The sequence below is a fragment of the Diabrotica undecimpunctata genome, chromosome 2, assembly GCF_040954645.1.
Source record: "Diabrotica undecimpunctata isolate CICGRU chromosome 2, icDiaUnde3, whole genome shotgun sequence".
Classification (NCBI taxonomy): Eukaryota; Metazoa; Arthropoda; class Insecta; order Coleoptera; family Chrysomelidae; genus Diabrotica; species Diabrotica undecimpunctata.
Window position 1 is genome coordinate 87,373,749 of NC_092804.1, and position 25,024 is coordinate 87,398,772.

The 25,024-nt window shown below is 30.7% G+C and overlaps 1 protein-coding gene across 1 annotated transcript; it reads left to right on the forward strand.

Annotated features, from left to right (window-relative positions):
• The first annotated feature begins 980 nt into the window (after positions 1–980).
• On the forward strand, positions 981–21,413 carry LOC140433766 (uncharacterized). Its single transcript, XM_072521743.1, has 4 exons — positions 981–1,067; positions 9,136–9,186; positions 20,045–20,681; positions 20,734–21,413. Exons 1-4 carry the CDS (start codon positions 981–983, stop codon positions 21,411–21,413), a joined length of 1,455 nt encoding a protein of 484 aa, XP_072377844.1.
• Positions 21,414–25,024: the final 3,611 nt, after the last annotated feature.

Consider the following 25,024-nt stretch of genomic DNA (forward strand, 5'->3'; position numbering starts at 1 on the left):
AAATGCAAAATAAGATCATTTATTCAGTTCGGCAGATGGGAATACATTATATGTAATGAAACTACTTTCACATAAACATATTAACTTTTTTTAGGTTACAATTGACCAAGATTTATTATTTGCGTTGCAACTGCATGTGTTGTTTTGAGGTAAAATAAAAATATACACTGAAAAAACTGTTTGTTATATTTATTTCATACAATAAATAAGCTAGTTGACATCATGTCACTAGCAAAGAAAATCATTATATTTTAAAATTATAAACAATACTTGTCACTTTGTTCAAACTATCAATTTTAAAATTTAAAATTTCTAACTCTGTTTGAATCTTACGTCGTTTAGAACATATCTCTTCTAACTCGATTTTCGCTTGTGTTTCTCATTTAACACATAAACTCAGCTTATTTTCTAATTTGATTTTCAACTGGATTTTCTCAGACAATATCTCACTATTCACTTTCACCAGCTTTTTTATAATAGGTTTTAGTTTTTTTTCATAGGTTTCGTTTTTTGATTCGTAGCTAGTTATTTTATCCATGGCACTATTCATATCTGCATCATTGATTAGGTCTTCGTGGCTTCCACCTTCTTGCGATGATTCGTCTATTTCTCCATACAGATTTGTCTGCGATGATTTGTCTTCTTCTTCGTTACTTCCAAAAAAATTTGTCTGTACTTTAGCACTACCATCAAGTTTATACATTTCCCGCTCGATGTCGTCATCACTTTCCAGCTCTTTTTTGACACCTGGCACTAATTTCTTTGCAGATCTTTTGTAACCGATCGGTTTTACTTTACTTAAATCGTCGGAAAATACTAGCGAATTAGAACTCGAATCCAAACTATCGTTTGGACTTAACTTATTGTCGCTAATGATTTTAATATTTTTCTTAGCTAGTGACATGATGATAGCTAAAAAATGAACTGACAAAACCAACTGAAACTATGTATTTATATCCTTCATACAATTGGGGGGTATGATGAGGAACAGTTGTGCACAAACGGCTAACAGATCAGGTTGCCAACAGCTGCGCGAAATATGGGCCAAACACAGCTACGGGGAACAGGTGCGCCAATCCGTTGTGCTCCGGTGCGCGAACAGGTACGCAAACAGGTGTGGGAACAGGTGATTGACAGGTGGCTTTCTCGTGCTCCGCTGCTCCTCCGCTATTTACCTCCTACTCTTGAAATATTGTTCCATTGTTCTTTCCATATTTTATATATTCTATTTTTAAAGTCATTTATTGCATCATTCAATAAAATCTAGGATCTCACCCTTTGTTATTCCATCTTTAGCCAACCAGTCTACTTTATCATTACCTATTATACCGGCATGTCCTAATGCCCATATGAATACCACTTCCACTTTAGACAGATTATTTTTTATACTACATAAAGTTCTAGATTGGTATGAACTGAAATCTGTGTTTTTAATTACATATATTGCAGATCTGGAGTCTGCTATTATCACAGATTTTTTAATATTTTTTTAATATTTTTTTAATATAATATATATATATATATATATATATATATATATATATATATATATATATATATATATATATATATATATATATATATATATATATGTATATATATATACAGGGTGAGTCACCACTAACGGGACGGAAGATTACAGCGAAACGGTAAAAGATTTTGAAAAAATATTAAATTTATAGTTTGAAGGTTGATAAGGGCTACATTTTAAAATTATTTTGAAATATACAGGGCGTCCCAATAAAGCGCGGCGTATCAAAGTTATATTTTTTCTTATGGGACACCCTATATTTTATTACATTTTCTAATTATCAGCAAAAAATTAGGTATAGTTTCATAAGACTTCCCTATACCTATGTACAGAGTGTTCTGAGTTATGTGGAATATTCTTAAAATGTAAAGCTTTAAACGAAGACTCATTCCTAACTTATTTAAGAAATTCTAATAAAATTGGTTATACCTCTCAATAGTTGGATATTGGTTAAATGTATTAATTATTAAACATTTATTTACAGGGTGTTCAAAATTTGTAGTTTCATTATTGGATTATTCAATGTGTAATATAAGGCTTATTTTAAATGGAACACGCTGTATATTAATGAATTATTATATTAAAAAAAATTTCCACTTTCGAATGATATATGGATGTCCTATAACTAGAAGTGATAGATTTTGCGTAATTTAAAATTTTCTTTTCGATTTCAAAATATTTATAGTTGTTACTCTCGATTTTTAAACCCATCATTTTGACATATTTGTTATAAATGAAACCAATGTAGTTGTAAACAAATGTGTACAACCTAACAACAACAACTCTACAACCTTACTCTCCTTGTACATGTACATTGCCACTCGGGCGAGTCCATTAGTCTTACAGGTTGCAACTACACACTGTTGCAAGACTGACCTAAAAATCCCATATTATATAAAATAAAAAGTCCCAAACACGTAATACTAAAAAAAGTTACCTCTTTTGGACGGTATCAAGATGTCCTATACTTAAGTCTCATAGTTTTTGCGTAATTTACAATTATTTAAACTTTTCATCGGTATATTGATTTTAAAACAAAAGATACAGTTAGTTAATGTCATTGTATGACATTCTCATTTTTTGACATTACGGTCTGGTAATTGTCAAAATATAAACATTCGTGTGTAATATTTAACTTTCAAATATTCCTAAAAATGAAGAATTACGCTATCCATGAAAGAGTTGACATGGCACTTTGCATTGGAGAATGTTTGGAAAATTGTCTCTTAGCTTCTAAAGTTTATGCTTAAAAGTATCCTGATAGAAGTATCCTGACAGTTTTTGAGAGATTGCTTAATAGATTCCGTGTTACTGGTAATGTTGCATACGAAAAGGTAAACAAAAATAAACCAGTTATTGGTGACAACGTTAACGAACTTAATGTCCTGCTTTCTGTTACGGAGAACCCAAATATTAGTACAAGAAAAATTTCGGGTTACCACTAGGGGTACCACTTTCATTCGTATCACACTCAACTTCACCAGCATTTGACAGAACAAGATTATGGTAACCGTTTAAATTTTTGTTTATGGACTTTAGATAAAGTTGGAGAAGATCCTGATTTTTTAGAAATGTAATATTTACAGACGAATCGACTTTTCATAATAATGGTCTAGTAAATATACATAATTTTCATTATTATGACACAGAAAATAAACATTTATTTCGTACTGTTGATCGCCAACACCGATGGAGTGTTAATGTTTGGGGCGGCATTATGGGCGAGTACGTTATCGGCCCGTATTTTTTTGACGGACATCTCAATGGGACAAGTTTCCTAAATTCTTTAAAACAAGATTTTTGGACACTGCTTGAGAACCTACCACTTAGTCTACGAGCAAAAATGTGGCTCCAGTTGGACGGAGCTCATGCTCATTTCTCACGTAATGTTAGGAACTACCTTAACAGAAAATTTACAAACAGATGGATAGGTAGAGGTGGTTCATATAATTGGTCCCCTAGGTCACCAGGACTAACCAAGATGGATTTTTTTAAGTGGGGTTATATTAAAAATATTGTATATGCTACACCTCCTACTACTATACCCGGTTCACAATTTGTTGATAGCTCACTACAAGTTTAACCCTAATTAGAAAACTGAAATACAGAGAGGATAAGTAATACGATATAATAGTAAAAACCAACCTAAAACTGACGGTTTAAGACGTTTTCGACTAACCCACCTTATATCTGAAGGCATACAATACCTTATAATCCTATTACGGGGGTATTTTGAATGGTTAGATATGAACGACCAGTGTCGTAGAGTATTATGATTGAAACATTTATTTGAACTAAATAAATATATTTTTTAAATTGTACTTATGTAAATTGTATTTTTTAATAAAACTTATTTATTTTATTCAAAAATAAAAAGTTTCTTGCCATTTGTAAAAGATACATTTATTTAATTAAGGAAAAAGGCGCCAAATGTCGCCTGGCAAAATTTCCAATGTGTTTTAAATGTATCCATTATTTTCGAATCCGGAGAAAACTAATAAATATTTTTGAAAAATTTAAACGCAGAATGAAAGATTACATTATTACTCAGGGCAGAAAGTCCCTGAAAACTTCTACAGTGTTTATTTTAATATGTTATGTAACAGGGGTGAAAATAAAAGAGAAAATATAGTATAATTTTTAATTGAAAATATTGCATGCAAAAGAAACTTTTTATTTATTCTAAAAAATATTTCATTCTGCTTTTAAATTTTTCAAAAATGCTTTTTAGTTTTCTCAGGATTTGAAAAAAAAATGGATACATTTAAAACACATTGAACATTTTGACAGGCGACATTTTGCGCCTTTCCCCTTTAATACCTTACGATTACAACTACTATTACTTACCTTATATAATTACGATTAGAAAACTATTCAAATTCAAAATAAATAGGATCAACTTCGGAATCCGAGTCGTCTTGAGGGTTAATAATTAGGTTAATAATCTCTACGGTCGCATCAATTATGTTATCAAGATCCCACATTTTTTGTTCTTCTTATATTACATGTCTTACTGCATCTTTCCAGTTTTGTTTTGTAATATGTTATAAAGACTCGTATAACAATTCACGTACAACTTGTATTTTATATGACGTATTTTTTCTAGCCACATAACTTTTCAGTTGTGCTCAAATGAGTTCAATTGGATTTATTTCGCAGTGGTAGAGTGGAAGTCTAAAGACTGTGATGTTCGCCTTTCCGCCATTTTGTCAACTACGTATTCCTTGAACTTAGATTTGTGTTGCCGGGCAATTTTTAGAAGTTCTGCTTTTACCATTCCATCTTTGTAAGGCAGATACTTATTCACCAGTCAAGAATATCCTGTTTCTTCCACGCATTCGTTAGAAGTCTTTCTACTATCGTAGAAGGTCGTGAATGATAAGGTGCATTATCTAATACTATAATTGAATTTGGTGGTATGTGTTCAATCATTTGCTCAAAATACTCTTCGAAAACATCAGCTGTCATCTCCTCGTGATAGTCTTTTGTGCTTTTGGAATGAAATTCCAACAAACCATGCTTAACAAATCCTTTTTCACTGCCAATGTGAGAAATTATTAATCTACTGCCTTTACCAAAAGGTGGGGAGATACCAGTAGACCAACCTTCCATAAAGGCTTGCCTGGAGCTTAATATATTTTTATCTGACCAAATTTTTTTTAGAGTATGACCTGAGTTTACCCACGTTTCATCCTGGTAGAAGATGGGCCTTTCTTCAGCCCGGAATTTTCGTATGAATCTTAGATAATTTCTTCTCCAACATCATCTTCTCCTCCCGGTCAATCAAAAGTGATTTTCGGTCTGATTTCTCCCACCGGAAATTTAATTCTTTTAAAACTTGCCACAATTTAGTTCGTCCGATATGAGGCAAATCCGGGTCGTCTCTAACTTCTTGTAAAATTTTGTTTAGGTTTGGTATTTCTTTTTTGAAAAAAAATCCATGAATTTTCCTTCGAATGCCATTTTTGGCAAATTCATCAATTTCAATAGGCTTTTTCCCTCTCTTTAAGTGTTCGTTTTTGTTTAGGTTAGCTATACCGTATTTTTTTCTTTCTGATAGGAACCTACATAAAGTTGACTCTCCTACGCCAGTCATGTTGGCACAACTTTTGACTATGTTGCGAACAGTGTTTGTGGATTCTGAGAAACCAGAGCATCGTGAATATTCAGGACAATAGTCTTCTCTCTTGGTGAATAGACAGACTTACTGACTGTACGCAACAGTACCGGTGTAAAACTTGATGATGTTGATGATGAAGCCATCACAAACAATCCAACAAAACGAGAACGAGCGAAAGGTACGTATATGTTCGTAGGTATATGGAATAAAAAATCACTCACGCACTGCATATAATTCGCAAAAGAAATATTCGAGACGCTAATTACTGCCGTAGACGCGGAAACACCGACGAGCCGTAAATTACATGCGATCAAAAACGTACTAAACAAAAAAATTGTTTTCGTTCGTAATAACTTCACCCTTTCAAGTTAAGTTTCGAATATAATTATATTATTAAAAATCTGGGGAATTCCATCTTAATTATCTTGCAACGAATAGTACCTTCGGATATGAATTCCAGGTTTTCTAGTAAAGTGAATAAACGAAGATTAGTATTGAAATATCCAAAGAGATAAGCTATTCTTATTTACAAAATTGTTAATGGGTTAATTCTTATTTTTATTAATATAATATAATAACCAACATTAGTCGTGAAAGTTTTAATTGTTTTTTTGCTAAATATATTAGTATTAAAATATTATCAATATTAATATGTATTAAAACATTATATTATTATTTAATGAATAAACACCTTAGGAACGCCTATGATTTACGACCGTTTTATGAGTTCGAGGCATATTTCGTGCTCTCAACAATTTGTGAACGAAGAATAGATGACATGAAATTAAGAATTACAAACGAGTTTGCTTCAATAACTCCTGCTATGTTAAATAATGTAAGTAAATCATTCGAAGATAGAATCGCTTGTTGTATTGCACAAGATGGCAAGCATACGTCATTTTTGAAAACTGTAACCTTTGCGCAGTTGCCTTTCACTTGATGAATCGTAGAAAATCTAAAAAACATCAGATTTTCAACAAATTTGTTTTATTTTCTTTTCATCATATTTTAATACTAATTATCATATTCCCAACGAATACAAATCCAAAGACATAAAAATTTTAGTTTATTTACAAAAAATGTATTAACAACTACACTGGTTTCGTTTATAACAACATGTCAATATGATGGGTTTAAAAATCGAAAGTAACAATTATAAATATTTAAAATCGATTTACGTTTAACAAAATTTTAAATTACGGCAAAACTATCAGTCCTAGTTATAGGACATCCGTATATTATTCGAAAGAGATTTATTTTTTATTTGATAATTTATTAATATACAGGGTGTTCCATTTAAAATAAGCCTTATATTACACATTGAATAATCCAATAATGAAACTACAAATTTTGAACACCATGTAAATAAATGTTTAATAATTAATCATGAAATATATTCGACAAATATCCAGCTATTTAGATGTATGAGTAATTTTATTAGAATTGCTTAAATAAATTAAGAATGAGTCCTCGTTTAAAGTTTTACATTTTAAGAAAATTCGACATAACTCAGAACGCTCTGTACAAAGGTATAGTAGAAGTCTTATGAAACTATACCTTATTTTTTGCAGACAATTAGAAAACCCAATAAAATACAGGGTGTTCCATAAGAAAAAATATAACTTTGAAATGACGCGCTTTATTGTGACACCCTGTATATTTTCGAATAATTTTAAAATGTAGCGTTTATCAACCTACATACTATACATTTAAAAAATTTTCAAAATCTAGTACCGTTTCGCTGTAATCTTCCGTCCCGTTAGTGGTGACTCACCCTGTATATATATATATATATATATATATATATATATATATATATATATATATATATATATATTGTTATGATGTATTGTTTGTTTGAATGATGAGCAATGAGTATTTTAATAATATAGGGTTTTTATCGCGGTTCTCAAAGAATTAGTTTGTAAGTACTTTTTTAAATTATCTTTATTATAACTATTATGAAACACACATATATATCTAACCTAGCCAATGTAAATTTAAAATAAACTATCTTTAAATTGAAATTCCTATGAAACTAATTAAATTCTATAGACAATGTAAAATTTAAACAAACTATCTTCAAAATTGAAATTGTTATGACACTAACTAAATTATATTAACAAAATTTTGTACCTTTCTTTCACTGAATGCCTAAATGAACTGTTTTCCACTATATAGATTCTAATCACCACTGAATGTCTTCGTACTTCGGTTATCCTTGTTTTTGTGAAATTACTTTTTCCAATTATCAGCTTCTACCAATTTAAGATATATTTTTCTTCACCAGCATTTATAAACCACCAAGCAAACCAGCAAAACAGCATTTATATTTATTCTTCTTTTCAATATACCAATATCCAATTATTATAAGTTGATTTATACTAATCTCCAATCATAATATAATTTTAATTTCTTCCAATATCCATCCAATATTCTTCTAATATACTTTTTTAATCTTCAATAATTATTTGTGTATAATTATAAATGTGCATTAAAATATATGCATAATTTTTAATCTTCATTTAACTCACTATATTAAACAATTGGACTATTTGTAACTGATTGACTGACTCCAACTAACTTTCATATTTCTTACTAAACTGCCTGACTGACTGAATGGACTGGACATCTTGAATCCAAATCACCGGGTATTTATATCTTTTTGGATGTTCCAGAATCATCTGGTAAGAAATCATGTTCCATTTGTTCTATTTCTTCTATATGGATGTTCTCGAAAAAAGTATATGTTCGATCCACAGACATAACCATTATTTCGAGAATGTTCGACCGTAAACAAAGGTCAAATTCTGCTATTCTGGAGGATTCTTTAATTTTCTATTGATAATTTTGTTGACATTTAGGCTTTTCAGATCAGAATAAACACTTAAATCAGTAAATATATATAAGTTAAACATTTTAAACTAACATTATTATTATAACCACACTTTATATTCCTAATTATTTAAAATGTCACTTGGAGAGTAAGTATATCTGTCTGTCACTCACATATGTACAGTTGGTTGCCTAGTCACATGGCTCACTTAAATATATCTATCACATTATAATTACTAAAATACAACTTTTTACAATTATTATATGCTAATTTCTTAAAACTGCCCTCACATAAATAATTTTTATTAAATTCTCTAGTATATAACTTCTTAAAATAACCAAATACTTTTTTATATCTAATATTATCTAGTATATAATTTATAAATTATTTTCTTTAAACACCAATCATCACAATACCCCAAAATAATATTTAAAATAAATAATTTACTTATTATTTTTTTAAATATTAATTTTCTCATACCTTATTAAATTTAATAAATCAAAATTTTTTTTTTTTATTTAAAATGTGTTAAATACATACCTGTTCGCTGTCTATGTCAAACTGTCATGTCAAATAAAGCCATGGATGGCTACAGAGAAAATAAACATATAATCTAATCATCTATTATTGTGTTATGTTTATTTATAGACAAAATCTAGGAATTCCTTCAATTCAACAGGCTCTCATCCATATGAATTGGTAAGTTTTACACTTTATTATATTAGAAAGACATTTATTTATAGAATCAATTTTGTATCTAACCCCAAATTATGATTTTTAGGGTACACAATAATTTCCATATGTATAAGACAATAAATATGATGTCAAATTGATTCACAACAATAAAATCTACCATCTATTTAACAAATCAAGTCTATTGAATAAAATGGATATATCAGTGAATTGTTAGTGTTTTTATATTTGTGTTAAAGGTATAGAAAACATTATTCAATCTCTTCATGATATTGAAAAATGTCGTTGATATGAAACATGACTCTTAGTCTGTTCTCTGCATCTATTAACACCTATTAACACCTATTTAGTCCATTCTGATTTTCAATTCTGTATGGACCTTCAAACATTGGTTGTAATTTCTTACAACGGTTTTCTTTAACATTACTTTTTCTAAGTGAACGAATTAACACTTGGTCTCCTTTTTGAAATGTGATTGGTTTTTTTATATTTCGATTTTGTCTTCTGATATATTTTTCAGTTTTCCTCCTAATTCGGTTATTCACTTTCTGCATTACTTGTTCTAACATATCCTGATTATATTCACTAATCCACTTTCTGTTTCCTATATGGCCAAACATTAAATATTCTGGTACTTCCTCTGTATTCAAATTATGTGTATTATTTAAAAAATATTCTACTTGTGGTATATGTTGCTGCCAAGTTTCATGTTGATTTTGGCAAAGTATCCTTAAATATTTTATAACTTCTTTAATATATCTTTCTGCAGGATTTGCCTGAGGATGTCTGATACTTGTAAAATGAATGTTGATTCCCTTTTTCTCACAAAATGCCCGAAATTTTTGGTTGTTAAAATATGTAGCATTATCTATTATGCAATTTCTAAATGGTCCTATTTCTTCGAAAAATTGATTAATATATAATTTTAATGTTTTAACATTTGTTCTGGAGCAGGGATATAGTTTAATAAATTTTGTATATAAATCAACTATCACTAGTATATGCTTTTTTCCTGTTGGACTGAGAACTAAATTTGAAATAAAATCCATGGAAACTGTATTTAGTTTTTTATATACAACATTAGATTTATATGTGTTCTGGTTTTTGAAATTATTTTCTTTGTTTAGTTGACATATTGGGCATTGGGTAGTAATTTCTTTTGCTATACTTATGTCATTCTTTGCAAAATAATTGTCCCTAAATAGCATCCATAGCTTTCTTGAACCAATATGCATATAATTGTTATGTAAATTTTTCAATATTTTCTTTGCTAAAGTTCTAGTTATTACATATACTTCTATGCCATTTATTATTTTATAATAAACTCCATCTTTCTTAAGGACTTTTTGTTTTTCACTCAAATTGATCTGATCTCTGATAATTTCTTCTTTAGAATATAATCCAGTACTTTCTACTAATTGATTTAATCCAATTTTTATTGTTCGCTGCCCTTTTTGTGATGTATTTTCTAACCTTGATAAAGCATCTGCCACTATATTGGATTTTCCAGAAATGTATTTGATTTCAAATGAGTATTCACTCAATATTAGACTCCACCGATGTATTCTACTGTTTCCATATTTGTTATTTAATATAGACGTTAAAGCTTGGTGATCTGTTTCTATAGTAAATTCATTACCCAACAAATAAAATCTTAATTTTGTGACACAGTGTATTATACTTGCTAGTTCTAATTCTGAAACTGAGTAACCCTTTTCATGTGGCTTTGTAATTCTTGAAATGAATTGTATTGAAAACCACTTAAATTGTGTGGTGTTTTATATTCCTGAATGACTTCTGTCCGTTCTGGATCCATTTCGATTCCCTTAGTATTAAGTTTATAACCTAGATATATTACTTCTTTTTGAAAAAATGTACATTTTTCTTGATTTATTTTTAGTCCAACTTTGTCTAATTTGTTTATTATAATTTTTAGGTGTTTCTCATGATCTTCAGCCGTTTTAGAAAAAATTAATATATCATCAATGTAGTGAATTACAAAATGTTCATATTGATCCAAAATATCATGAAGACATCTACATAGAGCACTGCAAGATGATTGAAGTCCAAATGGTACTACTTTGAATTGATATACTACTCCATCTATCTGAAATCCTGTATACTGTCTACTTTTTCTTTCTAGAGGTATTAACCAAAAGCTATGCTGTAAATCGATTCTAGTGAAAAATGACATTCCTGTAATTCTTCCTAGTATTCCATCTATACTCATTGGTGCTTCAAATTTCTTTTCAGTAATCTTGTTAATATTCCTTGCATCCAAACATAACCTGATTTCACCTGATCTTTTACGTACTACTACTATAGGATTTATAAAACGTGTGTCTGCCTTCTCAATGATTCCATCTTCTAACATATTATTAATTGTTTTGTTTACTTCTTCTCTGTATTTATATGGTATTGGGTATGATTTTGTTTTAAAATCTTTTTCTTCTTTAACTTTTATACTATGGATATAATTTTGTGCAATTCTATTTTCTTTATTGACAAGTCCCTTGTGTTGCTGCAATATGGAAATGACTATTGATTTATATTCTTCAGGGCAATTTAAAACTTTCATCATATCTTCTTCTTTACAAATAACATTATTCTTCATTATGTACTTATTATTCCTTGCTTCCAATTTTACGCACTCCACCTCGTAGGCATCCATCTGCTTAAAATTTCCATTCCTTAAATATTCACTACAATAATTATTCTTTACATTCTTTTGGGACATTTCCCTATCATCAAAATACATTTCTTCTTCATAAACATCATAATTTTCTTTTAATAATATCCTATCAACACTTATTCCTTCTTCCACCTCATCTTTCTGCATAAATTTAATTATTTGCCCTTCCAAAGTTACCATTTTTTCTTCAAAATCTATTTTTACTTTCTTCTTTTCCAATTCATCATTTCCCATTAATATATCAACACATAAATCCTTGACAATAAATCCTTGCATATTAATTTCTTTATTAAGAATATTAATTTTAAAATTGGCTAGTTTATCAATTTCACCCAACTTCTTATTATTTGCACCAACAATTTTAATTTTTGGAATCTTTATTATATCTGATAGTTTTAATGTATTAAAAATAAAATTCTCCGAGACTAAAGTACTTTCTGAACCAGTATCTATCATAATTTTAATCATTTTATTGTTGGCCAAAGCATTTATATAAATTAAATTAATAGATTCAATAATTTTATCTTCATCTAGAGAAATAAATTCAGAAGGTTTTTCATAATAGCAATGGCCTAACTTGTAATTCAGAAAGTTTACTGAACAAAATTTTGATTATTAGAATTGTCAGATTGTATCTGACCACTTGGATCTGATGTCCTATGTCTTTCCCTACTATGACTTCTATTCACATTTTCTTGTCTTGTACTAATTCGTTCCCTGTCTTCGCAGCTTCTATTCCTTCGTACACAATTTACCTGTCTGTTGTAGTTAGGTCGCTCTGTATTTCTTCTATTGTTAAAATCGTGTCTATTATAATTAGTATTGTTATTAAAATTTTGTCTATTATAACTAGTATTGTTATTGAGATTCTGTCTATTTTGATTATTGTTATTATTATTAAAATTTTGTAAACTATCACCATACCTAGTGTTATTGTTATATGATTGTCTATATTGTTGATTATCATTTTTATTATATTGAAAGTTATTATTGTTTTTTTTGTTGTTATTATTATTACTTGTCATATTACCTCTTTGTATTCTTTGAATAAAATTAATAAAACTATCTATTGTTTGAATATTTTGTACAGTTACTGTTTGCACAACATCAGCATCAAAATGTCTAGATACATTTAAGACTGTTTCATCCTCTCTAAGTGGTGGTTCTAAATATTTTGCAACTGTTATCAGTTTCAATGCATAATCTACCATATTTGATTTTAAATTGTGATTATACTTTCCAAAATATAGAATTTCTCTCTAAACTTTGCTTGCTCTAATTCACCCCAATAATAATTTAAAAATTTATTTTCAAATGTTTGAAAATTATCTAAATCATTTTCAATACTAGCAAACCAAGTTGCTGCATTGTCATTTAATGTCATTCTAATATAATCTTTAATATCATTAATATTATTCACTAAGCTTAATTTATGTTTTAAACTGTTTATGTATACTCTAGGATGCAAATTTTTTATATTACCAGTGAATTTAATCCCAGTCTCATTTGTTAAATTTAAGTAAGGTCTCCCTATGTCTCTCATTTGTGAAATATCATCTATTCTCTATTCCACATTTCTTATTTGATTACTATTTATTTGGATAATTTGTTGTATATCGTCTAATTTTTCTTCTGTGTTTCTCCTGTCTTCGTTAATTTTTACTTCTAAGTTACATTTCTGCAACTCTATTTTCTGTTCTATATCTATCTTATTATCTTGAATAATCCTCTTTACTTCTGTCCTTTCATTTTCTATCCTTTTCTTGTAGTCATGCCGTATATTTTTTATTTCATTTGCTACTTTTTTCTCTGCAGCTTCAAGTTTTTTATCTATTTGTTTTTCTATTTGTTTTACAATTTTATTATTATTATCTTCTATTTTCTTTTCTAATTTGCTATAATTCTCTTCCATTTTTTTCGTGTTCTCTTCCATTTTTTTCGTATTCTCTTCCATTTTCTTCGTATTCTCTTCCATTTTCTGTTCCATTTTTTTCATGTCTTCTTTGACTTCTTTTGAATTCTCTTCTATTGTCTTGTTCATCTGCATCATTAATGACATCAAAGCTGCCATATTGACATTTTCCTCTCTTTCTGGATTCATTTCTGCAGTATCTTGTGGAGCTTGAACTAAAATCTCCTCTTGTACAGGTTGTGTTTCTACTTCAACATCTTCTTCATTTTTTTTGCTTCTTGTACCTTTCTTTCCTTGAGACATTTTGAGACTTTACTTGTTCAAATATAATTAAAAATAAAATCTATAATTTTTGCTTTCTAATGAAAATTAATTTAATTATATGAGAGCACTTATCTTCCCAAACTAATTCTTTTAAATAGAGAGCCACCGCGTTGGGCGCCAAATTGTTATGATGTATTGTTTGTTTGAATGATGAGCAATGAGTATAATATAGGGTTTTTATCGCGGTTCTCAAAGAATTAGTTTGTAAGTACTTTTTTAAATTATCTTTATTATAACTATTATGAAACACACATATATATCTAACCTAGCCAATGTAAATTTAAAATAAACTATCTTTAAATTGAAATTCCTATGAAACTAATTAAATTCTATAGACAATGTAAAATTTAAACAAACTATCTTCAAAATTGAAATTGTTATGACACTAACTAAATTATATTAACAAAATTTTGTACCTTTCTTTCACTGAATGCCTAAATGAACTGTTTTCCACTATATAGATTCTAATCACCACTGAATGTCTTCGTACTTCGGTTATCCTTGTTTTTGTGAAATTACTTTTTCCAATTATCAGCTTCTACCAATTTAAGATATATTTTTCTTCACCAGCATTTATAAACCACCAAGCAAACCAGCAAAACAGCATTTATATTTATTCTTCTTTTCAATATACCAATATCCAATTATTATAAGTTGATTTATACTAATCTCCAATCATAATATAATTTTAATTTCTTCCAATATCCATCCAATATTCTTCTAATATACTTTTTTAATCTTCAATAATTATTTGTGTATAATTATAAATGTGCATTAAAATATATGCATAATTTTTAATCTTCATTTAACTCACTATATTAAACAATTGGACTATTTGTAACTGATTGACTGACTCCAACTAACTTTCATATTTCTTACTAAACTGCCTGACTGACTGAATGGACTGGACATCTTGAATCCAAATCACCGGGTATTTATATCTTTTTGGATGTTCCAGAATCATCTGGTAAGAAATCATGTTCCATTTGTTCTATTTCTTCTATATGGATGTTCTCGAAAAAAGTATATGTTCGATCCACAGACATAACCATTATTTCGAGAATGTTCGACCGTAAACAAAGGTCAAATTCTGCTATTCTGGAGAATTCTTTAATTTTCTATTGATAATTTTGTTGACATTTAGGCTTTTCAGATCAGAATAAACACTTAAATCAGTAAATATATATGAATTAAACATTTTAAACTAACATTATTATTATAACCACACTTTATATTCCTAATTATTTAAAATGTCACTTGGAGAGTAAGTATATCTGTCTGTCAGTCACATATGTATAGTTGGTTGCCTAGTCACATGGCTCACTTAAATATATCTACCACATTATAATTACTAATATACAACTTTTTACAATTATTATATGCTAATTTCTTAAAAATGCCCTCACATAAATAATTTTTATTAAATTCTCTAGTATATAACTTCTTAAAATAACCAAATACTTTTTTATACCTAATATTATCTAGTATATAATTTATAAATTATTTTCTTTAAACACCAATCATCACAATATATATATATATATATATATATATATATATATATATATATATATATATATATATATAGTGTGTAAAAGCCAAATGGAATAAATTCATTATTTAGGTTACTGTACATATTTATAAAAAATCCCGAAACACGTCAAATTTAAATTATAACTTGACATTCTTTAACGTGAAAATGCAACCCCTACCTTCAACCCCCTTAGAATGACAGGTACAACCGCCAATTTTGAAAATAGGAAGTATAGGCTTGTGATATATCGTTTGAAAGGTTTTTTCATTCTCCATTCAAAAATGTTGTCGCTTTCAAGTTTATTAAGATTAATTAAGATAAAAGAAATTAAAATCATGCAGTTACCGAAATTCGCTATAATACAATCAAAAACTAAAATATAATGCAAAACGTAAGAAAATGTAGAACACGAAAAAGAACTATGAATGTTATTGAAGTAGATGTTCAAAATGTTCACCGCGAACGTCTTGGCAACATCCTAATCTCAAATAAAACTGTCTTCTAACATTATTTAACATAACAGGCGTGATCGACCTAATCGCAAGCGTTATTCGTTCTTTTAAGTAATTTAAATCAGAAGGTTTAGTTTTGTACACATGGCTCTTCACATATCCCCATAAAAAGAAATCTAATAATGTAAGATCAGGTGATCGCTCTGGCCATTCAATCGATCCTCGTCTCCCCATCCACCGATTGGGAAATATTGTATCGAGGTACTGCCGGACATTAAGTTGGTAATGTGGTGGTGCTCCATCCCGCTGAAACCATATCGTATTCGCTGGAACTTGAGGGTTTTCTGGATCAGGATATAAATTTGCCAACGTTGGAATGACATCATTTTGAAGTAGTGCCAAATAATTGTTGCCATTCAAGTTGCCCTCAATGAAAAAGGGACCAATGATATTGTTTCCTACAATCCCTGCCCAAATATTAACCTTTTGAGGGTATGAGGGACAATCAATATAACAATGGATATAGTAACTAGTTCCGTGGTTAAATGAGGAATCTACTGATGGTTAGCAATGGTTTTCCACGTGTGTTCGGATATATCTTGGTCAAACTGCTCTGCTTCAAGTACAATATTTGGCAACTCATCTCCCCGAATATCTATATTATTTCTGGGTATGTTGTTCTGCTTTATGATTGGCCTCTGCATAAGCTCTTCAATGGGACTAACGGGAGTCTTTAAATAACATCCAATTGCTGTTTCCAATCCACTACTGGATGTTTCGAGTCTGAGCAACGCATTTTGGTGACACTTTTATAAAACTTGTTTGATTGATTATATGTTCAGATCGAGAACCATCGCACATTATAGCTAAATTTATAGCGTATGGTAGAATGACTAGCCAGAGGTGCGGTGTGCTCATTTTCAACCAACTGACTTCCTTTATCGTGTATTCTATATATAGGTATATAGATATATATCGATAGAGCCAAAATTACTTGTTCTAACGAAAATTCGTTCTTGGAGGAAAAACATTTGTTAACATCTGTTTTATTAAAAAATGATTATCCTTTATCGTTTATAAATAAGGAATTTTCAACAATCGATCGAATAGAACAAAACAACTTAGAACGAGATCCTACAGCATATACAAGAAATAATACGTGGAAAATAACAATACCATACACAAAAGGATTATCGGAAAAGCTTAAAAGGATAGGAAATAAATTCAACATTTCAACAACATTCAAAACAACAAACACGTTGAGATCTATTTTGTCCAAAACCAAACCTAACAATGAACAAGAAAGGACAAAGAATTGCATTTATAAAATACCTTATGAATGCGATCAGTTTTATTTAGGTGAAACATCAAGGCCATTAAATGTTAGAATAAGTGAACATCAATCCTATATTAAAAATAGAGAATTTGATAGATCTCAAATATGTAAACACGCATGGGATAATGAACATGGGGTTCAATGGAATGATTCAAATATAGTCCTAAAAGAAACGGATGGTAAAAAGAGAAAAATCAAAGAAGCGGCTCTAATTATGCTAAATGAGACCAATTTTGTGTCGCGAATTCCTCGGCACAATGTAGTAGGATCTGGTTACCCATATTGAAAGAGGAAGTTATTAAGAGAAAAATACCAGTATTGGTGAGTCAGTAACATATAGAGGATACATCATTTATGTTTTTTATATAACAAACATATAAAATCAGAATTTGGTGTTTATTGAAGGTAAATTAAATGCACGACCAAATACTTACCATGTCGGGATAGTATTATGAGGTTTTTTTCCTGGTTTTTCCCTCATAATTTACTATGGAATCACTAACAGGAGAATTTTACTGTCATTATGGCATGTGTTTGTCTTTTTAAAGACGAATTACATGCTATGATCTTTTCTGACGGATATTCTCAAGTTAAAGTTGATTTCATGTAATCGAATGAACTATCTTATAAGTAAAGTCGTCCCAGGAACGCAACTCAACAATATTGGCAATATTATTTTAAAGTCGTCTACTTTAAAATGTATAATGTATGTCTGAATTGTCAATATAGATGAGTCAGATAAAATTAAATTATTAGAAGAATTTTTCACTAAGTAACAAAAAAACAAAATTTGTTTAATTTACTAATGCAAGAAGCTCAAGATAGAAATAGGTGGAAAATTTTACGGGAGGCCTACGTTCAGCAGTGGACAAATATAGGCTAATTGATGATGATGATGAAGAAGTGTCCATGATTGTAATGAAGATTTAATATTTCTTCGTATGTGTTCGAATATTCTTTTGCATATTCAATTGCACGGTTATAAGTCGTTTCCACTTTAAGTCGTATGTACTCTTTCTCTAATGTGTCAGCTCTATATAAGACATCACTTAGGCCCTTAGACATTTCCTTAGTTCCATTTATCAGTGCTTCTCGGAACCTATTTAAATGTCAGTTTATTCTTTCTTTTGTAGAGTTAATCGAGGCTATTGTTTGTAACATCAGCTTCGTCTGATGTTTTGAATTTTTTATTAGATCCTTCTGATTTTCCTCCAAGGAATCTATGTCCCTGTATATTTCATCATTTACCCCAAATACGGATGTGAGGACTGTTCCTAGAAGACCCCTCTTCGGCCTTCTTTTAACTTCCAGATCTAATGCTCGACTTATCATTTTTGCTCGTTCTTGTTCCTCTTTTATCTGGCTCGATAGTGAATCACAATTTATTATATTGCTTGTCTCACACATATCTTCCAACGTTTTTACCATTGAATCTATCGTTCGTTCACCATCGAAAATTTTTTCCTTTTCTAGATGAGTTTTTATTCTAAATAATCCGCGATCTATGTATACATCGCTTAGATGCTCTGAATATAATCCGGGGGATGGGGTATAAATTTTGTACAAATCTGTATTTGATGGCTTTAAAAATACTAAAAATAGGATGCAAAACATAAATTTTCTCCACATACTACGTGCTCTATTTGTCTTTCGTGAGGTGGGCTCTTGTACTCTTGGTATTAACTTGTGTATAGGACGAGTAGTTACTTTTCCGTTTGCTTTTTGAACTGTTGCGACTCTTGTCAAACCTTCAGCTCCGGGATGTGTTTCGATTACCTTTGCTAGAGGCCATTTCCCCGGCGAGGTGTCATCCTCCTTTATTATCATCACTTATTCTTTTTCTAGGTTTGTAACGGGTCTTTGCCACTTATATCGCTGTTGTAGATTTGACAAGTAGTCATGTCTCCAACTGTTCCAAAAATCTCTTTTTACCTTTTCTAACTGCCTCCACCTTTGTGGCATATTCGTGTATGTGCTCAACTCTTCCTCCCTATTTGGCGAAATTAGTTCTCTCCCAATTAGGAAGTGCCCTGGGGTTATTATTATTCTGTTCTCCGTATCTTCCGTATCAGGGCATAAAGCTCGGGAAATCATGCATGCCTCTATTTGAGCTAGCACTGTGCTTAGCTCTTCGTATGTTAACGAACTATACCCAATTACTCTCTTTAAGTGATATTTCATAATTTTAACAACACTTTCCCATAAACCTCCAAAATGTGGCCCATACGCTGGTGTGAAGTGTCAATATGTTCCTAATGTTGTTAAGGTGTCTGTTAATGATGCCTTCACTTTCTCACTATTTTGAAATAACAGGTTTGCTGCTCCTACAAAGTTTGTTCCATTGTCACTGTATATATGACTGCACTGTCCCCTTCTTGAAGTAAATCTTTTAAATGCAGCTACAAATGCATCCGTTGTCATATCGCTTCTTACTTCGAGATGTACAGCTTTTTTGGCTAGGCATATAAATACTGCTATATATCCTTTATAGCTCTTGTACCCTCTTCTTCTTCTTGTTGCTCTTATTTTGATTGGTCCGGCCTAGTCTACACCAGTATTTGCAATAATTGCAAATCTGCAATACCTGTGCATACCTTTAACTCCCTCCAAAAAGAGATCTAAAAAAGGCCATTTAAGCGTAGACGTTAAAGAAATAATTGTAAACGTGTATAAGCACGAGTTACAAGAAAATCCGGCGTTAATATTGTCCGCTGTTGAGAAAAGAGTAGCCGATAAAGTTGGAGTATCGGATAGTTCTGTGTTTAAAGTTATTAGAGAATATAAAACTACACACACATTAGTTGCACCAAAAAAATGTACCACTCGTAAAGGCAAACTCGAATCTGTAGATGATTTTGACAAGGTAGCGATAAGAAGAATAGTGCATCAATTCTTTTTTAGAAATGAAATTCCCACGATAGATAGAGTTCTACAACAGGTCAACGACGACCCCAATCTACCTGATTTCAAACGTACTACGTTTTACAAGCTTTTGAAAAAACTTCAATTCAAATTTGAAAAACGTGGCCGGAACAGTATGCTTACAGACAGAGATGACCTTGTAATCTGGAGAAGAGAATTTTTAAGGCAGATAAAAGATCATAGGAATGGCAATCGTAAAATATATTATTTAGATGAGACTTGGATTAACGCTGGTCATACTAAATCAAAAACATGGATTGATAAGTCAGTCACCTCGTCAAGACAAGCATTTTTGGATGGACTCTCGACAGGCCTGAAAAATCCATCAGGTAATATTTTTTGTTGAACATTGAAATTGATAAATAATATTTGAATTTTTAGGTAAAGGAAAGCGACTGATTATTTGTCACATAGGCAGCGAAGACGGATTTGTTGTTGACGCTCTATGGAGTTTTGAATCAAAGAAAAGTGGAGATTACCATGAGGAAATGGATGGAAAAGGTTTTGAGAGTTGGTTTGAAAAAACGTTACCCAAATTGGAAGCAAATTCTGTGATTGTAATGGACAATGCGTCGTATCATTCCAGAAAATCTGAAAAGATCCCCACCACATCTTCTAGAAAAGCGGATATCCAAGAATGGCTACATCTAAAAAGCATCCCCTTTGACGACTCACTTCTCAAAGTGCAACTTTTAGCACTTGTTAATCAACATAAAAAACAGTATGATAAATACGTCATCGACGAAATGGCGAAAAGTCAAAATAAAATTGTTTTAAGATTGCCACCATATCACTGTGAGTTGAATCCCATAGAACTGATATGGGCAGATATAAAAAATTATGTAGCAGCTAAAAATACAACTTTTAAGTTTGCCGACATGAAAAATTTATTTGATGAAGCTCTATCCACCATAACTCCGCAAAAATGGAAAAATTGTGTACAGCATGTTACCCAAAAGGTGGAACCAAAAATGTGGGAGTTAGATAATTTAGTAGAAGCCAGAGTAGATTCAATTATAATAAACCCTGACGATGATAGTACATCAAGTTTCTCAGAATAATATTTTGCACTAAGTTTAAGTATTTGTGGATTAGGCCTACCGGGGAAACCACATAAAAAAAACGCACCATTATCACTCTACCTCTATGGTGGTGTGGAAATGAGTTCTCTTCTTCTTGATGTGCCTATCGGTGACGAATGTTGGCGATCATCATGGCAATCTTCACCTTATCTCCCACAGCGCGGAAAAGCTGCATAGATGTTGTGTTGAACCAGGTTCTGAGGTTCTTCAACCAGGACGTTCTTCTTCCTGGAACCCGTTGTCCAAATATTTTTCCTAGCAGGATGGCTTGTAGAAGGGTATATCTGGATTCATTTCGCATAATGTGTCCAAAGTACTGTAACTTTCGAGATTTGATGGTGGTCAGTACCTCTCGGTTCTTCTTCATTCTTCTGAGGACCTTCTCATTGGTGACTCGGTAAGTCCACGGGATTTTAAGTATTCTCCGATATAGCCACATCTCAAATGCTTCCAATTTTCTGCACATATCTTCGTTCAAGGTCCACGATTCAACACCATAAAAAGAACAGAGAAGACGTAGCATCGCAGCATTCGTACTTTTATACCAAGAGAGAGGTTGTGGCTCTTGAAGAAGGCCCCCATCCGGTTGAAGGTGGATCTAGCTTTTGATGTGGAAATGAGTAGCAATGATAAATAAAAGATACGAAATAATTCGAAATTACATAAACAAAATGGAATATTTTAAAAATGAAAAACTGTAACCCATTTTCCTCATTGTACCTATGTACTTTTCCAGTACTTATTTTTCGTAATTCGATATTACTTATATGTAATAGTAAAAAGTTTTTTTCATCATTTTCAAAGAAAAAGTTTCGTTTTACATCCGCAAAGTATGTTCGTTTGTGCGTTGTCGCCTATGCAATACTTTGGGGACGATCTATCGATGGATTCATATATAGTTTTTTCTCCTAAATCAAAATCTGAAAGCGGCATTTTGATATTTCGAACCATCTTCGACATAACCGGCATCAAAGTCAAAAATAGTGATGTCACAATTCTTCTAAATATACATTCGTTTCTGCTGACACAAATAAATGTTAAATCGATATCGAAACGTCGACTTAATAAATTTTATTTATTAATGTTAATGTAATGTTAAATGTATAAGTCTATCTACCCTATAATTATGCATAAGTATTTTCCCGAACTTTTACACAAGAAGAGGTCTCTTTCTATATCATTAATGATAATATTATTACTTATTTCCAAATATTGGTCTTAAAGCGTAAAATGTATAAAAACAACTGTCTATTTTTTGCCTTTTGGTTAATACCACAATTAACTAATGATGTGTGAATGACAGTTTACAAAAATATTATTTAAGTATACTTCTTTGAAAGATTAATCATTGATTACTATTAACAGTAATCCTAAAAATATAAATTAATTCATTTCAAATTCAGATGGTATAGGCTGCTAGAATCTTAATACAACCCTGTACAATTATATAAACATCGGGTTTCGCGTGTTATGTGCATGCATTTGTTGACCGCTACTTTTCTGTTAAATGAATTTACTATAATAGAATACCTGCGGGAACACTTTACAACAATATTTTTTAGAAAATATGGTGTGTACAAAAATATTATTCAGCAAGAGTGAGAATTTTAAACGTAATACGAGAAAATTAAACATATTGACAAATAATATTGCATGTTTTAAATAATGTAGAAATAAATTAACAATATGACAAACTTAGAATGATGGTGTAAAAAATCAAATTCGAGCCCTCTAAAATATATAAAATAGTACTCACTTTTTAATCTTTATTTGTAGCACAAACACCAAACGAACACGCTATCACAAAGGTTAACTGCACACTGCGAGTATAAAAATGTATTCGTTCATTAAATAGGCAGGCTGGTATGACGTTGCTCGACTGGAAATTATCGAGAATTGCAAGCTGAAGCCTGTGTGTACACACGTGCACCGGGTATTATATTGCGAACTTCTCGATGTGGGAACGAAAATAGCGATTGGAATTCAATTACATCCGGTGACGTCAGATAGCAAACTACACATTTTCTTTATAATATAATATTTCGAGGAATTATTATGATGTATGAAAACTTTTATTAGTAATTATACCGGGGGTTAATAAAAATTATAAAGTAAAACTAATTTTAGCGTTATTAATGAATATATAGTAACATACGAGATATCATTCTAAGTTTGTCATATTGTTAATTTATTTCTACATTATTTAAAACATGCAATATTATTTGTCAATATGTTTAATTTTCTCGTATTAAGTTTAAAATTCTCACTCTTTTGCTGAATAATATTTTTGTACACACCATATTTTGTTAAAAATATTGTTGTAAAGTGTTCCCGCAGGTATTCTATTAGAACAGTGGTCGCCAACATCTTCAATGTGTTGAGCTACTTTGTTAATTTTGGAATAAACAGCGAGCTACCCACACGGAAGCCACGTAACGCAACGTAAATGAAATCATCCACAGTTAATCTATTATTATATGTATTTATTTTACTGTTTAACTGGTAATACATAATACATAGGTACTAATAATAAACTAATAACAAAATAACTAATATTACTAGTACGTACTTGTTCATAGCTACATTCCTACCTATCAAACGAAGGTATTTGAAAAATAAACACAAACTTTTATCCAGCCACAACGGCATGTCACGTATGATTTAAAAATAGTTAATAATAACAACAAAAAAGTAACGCACTATCATAAACATAAACATTGAAAAATAAAAAAGCACGTTCAATGAGAAGGCTGACACTCAGACTCATCGATAATTTTTTTAATTTTTGCAGTATAATTTGATGCAGCCATTCGAATACAATTATCCAAATGTTCATCTATAAGTCGATTGCGATATTTGTTCTTAATAAACTTCATATTGGAAAAAAGAAGATTCACACAAATAGGCACACTGAATAATGCTTTCACTTTCAAGGCAATACGGCATAGAACTGAATATTTGTCTTTACTTACAATAGGCCAGATACATTCAGTACTTGAGACTAACGATTTTAAGGCTAAATCATTTTGAAACTCAATGACTTCCATTTCTGTTGCAGCGATGTCTTCGCCAAAGTTCTGCATAACACAAGCTGCAAACTGCTGGATATCAATTTCCATCAATTTCCATTTGCAAATGGATGAGCTTGGTTTACCCTCGCTCTTGGTAAACTTCCCATTAATTGTTGACCCGCTTCGGCCTTGTTTCCTTTAACATTTGACACAAGTGTTTATTTCTTCTCGCACTATTCTTTTTCCGTGCGTGATCCAAAATCTTTTCTTTATGTAGTGCAGAGTTTGTTGTAGGCCTCCATGCAACGTTTTTGTATGGCAATGTTGTATTATTAGTTTACTTAATTTGCTTTTGTGAGGTATTATTACGGGATGCTTTTCATCATATGTTAACTCTGAGTTTTGAAGTCTCCCTGTAACCCGTAATATGCCATGGTTATCCACATAGGGTAGTAAGTTTAATCTTCCCGTTAAGTGGTTTTCCACTCTTTGGCGCTTCTGCATAATATAATTCTTGAGTATTCTTTCTTAGTCTTTGCAAGGTATTTTCTAATTCTTGAGGGGTGAGTTGTTCATGTT